The 6,879-nt window shown below is 56.3% G+C and overlaps 1 protein-coding gene across 9 annotated transcripts in view; it reads left to right on the forward strand.

Moving 5' to 3' along the window:
- PSD4 (pleckstrin and Sec7 domain containing 4) overlaps positions 1 to 5,874 on the forward strand; it is a 43,861-nt gene extending 37,987 nt beyond the window's left edge. For all 9 annotated transcript variants that reach the window (XM_070236189.1, XM_023618747.2, XM_070236190.1 and 6 more), the window contains 5 exons: positions 1,328 to 1,398; positions 1,480 to 1,643; positions 2,164 to 2,308; positions 2,473 to 2,616; positions 4,167 to 5,874. In XM_070236189.1, coding sequence (XP_070092290.1) covers positions 1,328 to 1,398; positions 1,480 to 1,643; positions 2,164 to 2,308; positions 2,473 to 2,616; positions 4,167 to 4,424 — 782 coding nt within the window. In that variant the 3' untranslated portion in view covers positions 4,425 to 5,874. The remainder of the gene's footprint in view (positions 1 to 1,327; positions 1,399 to 1,479; positions 1,644 to 2,163; positions 2,309 to 2,472; positions 2,617 to 4,166) is intronic.
- The last annotated feature ends 1,005 nt before the right edge of the window (positions 5,875 to 6,879 follow it).

Below are 6,879 nucleotides of genomic sequence, written 5' to 3' on the forward strand. Positions count from 1 at the left end.
CCTGGCCCAGAGCCCCTGTGGTAAGGCGGAAATTAGACAAGCACATCGATGGGACAAAAGGTAGGAAGAGCTGAGGGGTGTAGGGAGGCCTAGGTCATGTACGGGGTGCAGAGGAAGGCAATGGTGGAGTTTTTGTTTTGGGGGTGGGATGTGGGGACAGGGATAATTAAGGCTTCTGGGAAAGGATGGTATCTGAGCGGAACCTTGGAGGAAGAGGGTCTGGGTATTTGCAGCTGGGCAGAGGGCATCCCCCACAGAGAAAGGGGCGGGCAGAGTTTACTCCAAACACGGGCGTGTGAAAGAGAATGATGGGAGAGGCATTTGGGCCTCATTCTGCAGACAGCCAAAGGCTTTAGAGCAGGGCAGTGGTGTGACCAGAGCAGTAGGAAGTCTGAGCTTGGATGGGGTGTGGTGAGTGGCCAGGGAACTAGCATTTGGCTATGAGATGCCACAAGGCGTGAGCAAGGCCAGGAGGTGACCATGGGGAGGCAGGCCTTCTGCCCAAGGACATGAGCCCTCTGCCTCTCTGGATGGGCTCACCAAGTTGAGATCAGCTTGGAGGGACCAGAAAGATGTCTGAGTGGACCTTGCCTGTGGATGGGCACGTTTGGAGAAGGTAGAGCAGGGAGGGTGTGCGTGATCATCCACCTTTGTATGCAGAGAATAGTTCTCTGTCTGTTTTGGTTTCCAAGTGTTAAAAAACAAAATTCAGCTGAGTAAATCTGAAGATCGAATTGGCTTTATTAGGCGATCCATCTGGCGAGCAGAGATATACTCCAAAGGGTTGTACAAAATGGAAGGTTCCTATAGGAAGAATGGTGGGGCAAGGGAGCTATTAGCAAAAGGAAAGAAAGGATTATTTTTAGGCCGAGACGTCCTCCTTTTTGGGGGGGAAGGGACTGCAATGGTTTATCACGGCAGATTGCCTCTTCTTGCTCTGGGGTATGGAGAGGCCCCAGGAGACAGATTAGCTCGTTGGTGGTGACGGGAAGATTCCAGACTGGTTAAGATTTACATTTCCAGGAGAGATTGAAACTGCAATTAGGTTAGGTATTAAATCTAGGTTTGGTATTATGGGCTTTAGCATGAGGGATGCCATTTTGGGCTTGTGGTTTTCTCTTTAATACAAGTACGACTCCTGTGTGTGAGACACGGTCCATGCTTGTTTGTGAATATATGTTTTTTTGTGTTGGTTTGCTTCTGTGTGTTTATGTGAACCCTGGGGAGGGACTGGAGTTGGTGTGAGAGGCGGGGAGAGGGACTGTGTGTCTGAGTGTGTCTGGATGGGGGTGCCACTGCCCACTTCCGTGTTCTGCTCCTGGAGCAGCGCCATGGGGCAAGCGCGGCTGGAAGATGTTCCACACTTTGCTGCGAGGGATGGTCCTCTACTTCCTGAAGGTAGGAAGGGAGGCCCTGAATGGTTGGGAGGGTGGGCAACGGATGAAAACCTCTTTTCTGAGCCCCTGTGCCCTGTGGCAGGGAGAGGACCATGGTTCTGAGGGGGAGAGTTTGGTGGGGCAGATGGTGGACGAGCCCGTGGGGGTGCACCACTCATTGGCCACCCCAGCTACCCATTACACCAAGAAGCCGCACGTCTTCCAGCTGCGGACTGCCGACTGGCGCCTCTACCTCTTCCAGGCACCGTAAGTCCCTGGGGTGGCAGACAAGCGGCAAGGCCCCAGCTTTTCTCTCCCCTGAGCCCCTGCACCCTCTGATGGCTGCTGGCCCTGGTCCTGGTGGGAGCTGCCATCTTGACCAGGAAATCTTAGAACGCTGCACTGGAAGGGGTCCCAGGCTGCATATATGGCTGCTTCTTGCTTCCCTCCCCTGCCCTTGCCCCACTTTGCCAATGCATCAGCCTCTTCCTTGGAAGTCCAGATTGGGCCTCCCAGTTCTGATCAGAGGATTCCAGGAAGTCACTAACAATTGAGCATTTTTTGACGTTTGATATAAAATCCATTGCCTTCCCAGATTTCCCTGCAACCGATGAGCAAAACCACCAGCAGAGGTCAACCACCTCTGCTAGTAGCAGGGCTGTGGCTTTTTGAGGCTCTGAGTCCTGAGCGGCTGGAAGGCTCTGCAGAACACATGAGGTTGGGATGGGGGGTAGATGACCTGACTCACTGTATGGCCCTGGGGACCTACACCCTGCTCTGCCCGCAGCACTGCCAAGGAGATGAGTTCCTGGATTGCGCTCATCAATCTGGCTGCCGCCACGCACTCGGCGCCGCCCTTCCCCGCCGCGGTGGGCTCCCAGCGCAGATTCGTGCGGCCCATCCTGCCCGTGGGCCCCGCCCAGAGCTCCCTGGTACGGGAAGGGGCGGGGTGCACCCAGACCGGAGGACCGGGGGAGATGGGAGGGCGGGGCTGCGCACCTGGACCCGAGAACGGAGTTGGGGGCGTGGGCTGTGCACCTGGGCCAGGGAAGGAGGGGGGGCTGGGATGATTTCCCCCACCGTCTGCCGCCCCCAGGAGGAGCAGCATCGATCCCACGAGAACTGCCTGGATGCTGCCTCCGACGACCTGCTGGATCTGCAGAGGAACTTACCGGAGCGGCGGGGCCGAGGCCGCGAGCTGGAAGACTACCGCTTGCGGAAGGAGTACCTGGAGTACGAGGTGAGGCGCCGAGGCTCCCCGTCTGCCAGGGCCTCTCCCGCCCCGTCGGCTGACCCTCTTCCGCCCTCTGGCGGCCGCTTTCATCCCTGCAGCCGTCGCCCCCCTCGCTGCTCCGGGCGGGGCTGGCACTTGTGTGCGCTGTCTGTGCACACGCGTGCACAAAGTGTGTGTCGGGTGCACTCAGGGCCCTTCTCCTCTTGCCCTGGGGGTACAGAGCAGCTGCTTGTCTGGAAATACTCACGGACGTTATTTTTCTAATTTTTTTTTTCTCCCAAGAGTAGTATATTTGGCTTTTCCTAAATTGAAGGAAAGACTACATTTTGGCTGAATTATTTTCTCTAATCCATAGTTAATAATGATAACCAGTTTTTATGGAACTTGTATGACTTGCATGGGTTATCTTATTTAGGTAGCTAACACCTCGGGGTGGGGACTGTTGGCCTCGTTTTGTAGATAGGAAGCTGAGGCAGGCAGAGATTAAACAATTGGCCGAACCTGATGAGTTTACCTGCTCCTGGTCCCGTCCGTTCCTCATTTATGGTCTTAACTAAGGAATGAACTTCATGAGCTCTATGATCGAGGCCGAAGTGTTTTATCTCCTAATCCCCCACCACTCACCCCAAATTCTGCTTTGTTCTCACTTGGGTGCACATTCTGGGACCCTAAGCAGGAGGGGTGGGTGAGGGGCACTGTGAGAACAGAGGGAGTCAAAGGCCATCCAGAGGTGGAGACCAGAGAAGGGAGCCTCCTTGTTGCCTCCTGGCCGTGCCCCTGGGCCCTGGCGCTGCTCTCTCTCTCCCTTTCTGGCTCATCCCTTTTATTGTTGGTTGGACCACTTCCCAGAGGCCCCTAGTGTGGCCGATAAGACCCAGCTCTGCCTGCAGAATTCCAGCCTCTGCCTGCCACTGACTAGCAGGGACCTGAGCAAGCCACTGGCCCTCCCTAGGTCTCATTTCCCTTTTTATGAAGCAGAGACAATGATTCATGCACCTCCCAGGGCTGGAGGAGGATCCAGTGGGATGGAGGGTAGGAAAGCAGCAAGCTGGGAACTGTATCCAAAGGATACAGAGGCCTTAGGAGTGTTAAACATGTGAGGGTAGTTAGCATCACGCTCTCCAGATGCCAATTGTTAAAATGCTGTTCAGACTCAATTAGGGTTCAGTACAGATGTGAGCTGTTTGTGTGCAGTGCTGCACAGATCTCAGGCCTCGTGGATTCCAGATCTTTTGGTGTCTTGTAGATGTAGCATGTTCTAGAGAGGTTAGTCACAGCACTACAAGGTGTTGGCTATGAGAGCAGGGCTGAGCTGATAGGTGTTATTATAATCCTACCCAGATAACTGCAGGGTTCTGACACGTTACTGCTGTGCTCTGCAAAGTCTAGTTGCTCAAGCACAGTACAGACGCTAGCTGTTGGTCCGGCCCTCTTTCTGCAGAAGTCTTTATCGCCATAGCTTCATAGACCTGTGAGCTGTCTGTCCCTCACGATTCCAGCCTCGTCTCAGCCTGGAGCCAGGGTGGTACTAAGGTGGTAGGGCCTGTGTATTGCAGAAAACCCGCTATGAGACATACGTGCAGCTGCTGGTGGCCCGTCTGCGCTGCCCCTCAGATGACCTGGACCTGTGGGAGGAGCAGTTGGGGAAGGAAGCTGGAGGCACCCTGGAGCCCAAGCCCAGCCTGAAGAAGTCCCACTCAAGCCCATCCCTGCACCAGGACGAGGCCCCCACCACGGCCAAGGTGAAGCGAAACATCTCAGAGCGCAGAACCTACCGGAAGATCATCCCCAAGCGCAACCGCAATCTGCCCTGAGGCTGGTGCCCCCTCACAGCCTCTGGCCCCACGCTGCGGGGTGGACCTGAGATGAAACTCCACGGAGGAGCCTTTTTTCAGTGGGTCCATGATGGGGGACGAGGCCTTTCTCTTCGCTGCTGAAGGGCAACCCCCATTTTCCCGTGGTCCTCATTCCCTCCCTTGCTCGCTCACTGGAACTTTCCTAATACTTCGGTGCCCGCCGCTATGGCAGTCCCTCAGCTGCCCCAGTCCCTGAGCACTCCCGGGGGATGAGGGAGGTAACGGATTTGGCTCCACTCCCAGAGTTTGTCCTATGTCGCTCTCCAATCCTCCAGGATCCAGAGTGGCTGTGTTTCCTGGGCCCGGGGGCAGCTGAGTGCTTGTTTGAGAATCAGAGCACACATGGGTCTTGGGCTCCCAGGAGAGAGCCTGGGGCAGCAGAGGCCTCTGGGCTGGCAAGCTAGAGGACCCTCAGCCCTAAGGATGGGCTTGCTCTGGGAATCAGGTGACCTGCTGGGAGAGGTCCTCGGAGACGCCAACCAGCCTCATGAGACTGAGGGAGCAGGGTGGCTCAGGGCCTGCCCACTGAGTGGGCAGCCTTCTGGGCAGGCGCAGGGACTCAGCAGGCTTCAAGGGCTCAGTGAGGCTGACTCTGGGGCCCCGTGCCTTTGTCTCCTTTTCCCCTACAATCATCCATGCGCCAGGGGCAAATGAGAGAGGCCCCGCCTTACACGCCCAATTGCTGATCAACAGAGCAGAGCCAATGGCGGTCGGTGAGGGTGGGTCAGTGAGGGCCGCAAGGGGCGGGGGCCTCAGAGCTCTGTGGAGAACCCTGGGAACAAGGGGCCTTTGTTTCCCCAGGCAGGGAAGGGGATTCTCCAGGTGCAGACCCCTAGAGGGCTGAGGTGGTGAGGCATCCCCTTGGGATGAGCCACGGCTGAGGAGAGTTGTGAGGGTTGTGGTGGAGGCCTGCCTTCCCTCCACACGCCCTGTCCCTCAGTCCCTCAAAGCTCCATTCCCAAGGGGCGCCAGGACCCCTGCCCTCCCCTGGCCAGCTCACAGGGGGCTTTGCTGCCCTCCCTGGAAGTCTCCTTTGCTGCCCTCTGGCTGCCTCCCAGCTGGGCATGTTCTCTGGGGGAGGTTCCGGCCACTCACAGACCTGGGGCTCTGCCTGTGGGAAGGAAGCTGGGCTGAAGGAGCAGCCACCATTGTCTCTGTTCAGCCAAGTGTACGAGTAGGCTGCCTGCCAAGAGGGGCCTCTCTGCTGCCCGACTGCTGCCTGCTGGCTGACGCACTGCCTCCCAGCCTTCCTGCTGGGCCCCCTCCTCCCGTCCGTGCTTGTAACCAGCCCTGGGGCCTGGGACTCCACCAAACGGGGCTGGCCCTTGAGGGTCGTGAGGGGTGTCCGACCAGGGCCCAGGGCTGGGCCATGCACCCAATGGGTGCGCAATAAATACAGGCCAACAAAGAAGGTGTGCAGAGTGTGTATATTGATGTCTGTGTGTGTGACTGCATGTGTGTAGAACACGGTGTTCATGTGCCAGAGTCACACATTCAGACGCTATCAAAGCTGGAGGGGACCTCAGAATCATTTATGCATCCACTCATTCATTTATTCATTTCACAAATAATACTGACCACTTTTTATGGGCCAGTACTAGGGGACTCAATAATGATTTAAGCATACCCCTGACCTCTGAGATGATTATCCTGCCCTCTGGTTCCCAGCTGTTAGTATGGAGACACACTTTGTCTTGCTGGGGATGGGTGCTGAAGACATTCCCACCCTACGCGGAGGGATCCAGATTCAGTAGGTCTGGGTCAGGGGCATGGAAATGTATTTTTAAAGCTCCTGTGGTAACTGATGGGCAGTGACAGTTAACAGCCACAGCAGAGTCCAATTGTCTCATTTTATTGTGGCAGAAACCTAGCATCAGATGGACGTGACTTGGCCCAGGACTGATGCTTACAAGCTAAATGGCCTTGAGTGGGTTATTTGACCTCACTGAACACGTATCCTTATTTCTAAAACCAGAGTAAAAAGGCAGAGGTTTGCATGCGTGCATTTGTGTAACACTTCGATGCTTCTTTGCTCATGTGGAACCGGCACTTCCCTTTCATCTAGGCACGTGAGGCCTTCAGGACCTGGTGATGGGGCAGCGGGGTCCCACCTGGCCAATGCTGCCCAGGCACCCCTGTGGAGGTGGAGCCCGGGTTGTTGGGCTGCAGTTATGACATGTGGCCACTGGGGGGCGGGCTTGCATCTTCCGAGCTTCCTGGCTCAGGCGTCCAGCGGCAGGTCTGTGCTCCTTAAAGGCCAGGAAGCCATTCTGAAGGTCCCCGGCCATCACCAGAACCAGGACCCCCCACTTCCCTGAGTGTCCCACAGTGGCCCAGGCCAGGCTGCCCACCATCTGGGGAAGTCTCTACCCAGTAAAGGGTTGGAACTTCGACATCTTGCAGATGGAGAGAA

Source organism: Equus caballus, chromosome 15 (genome assembly GCF_041296265.1).
Source record: "Equus caballus isolate H_3958 breed thoroughbred chromosome 15, TB-T2T, whole genome shotgun sequence".
Lineage (NCBI taxonomy): Eukaryota > Metazoa > Chordata > Mammalia > Perissodactyla > Equidae > Equus > Equus caballus.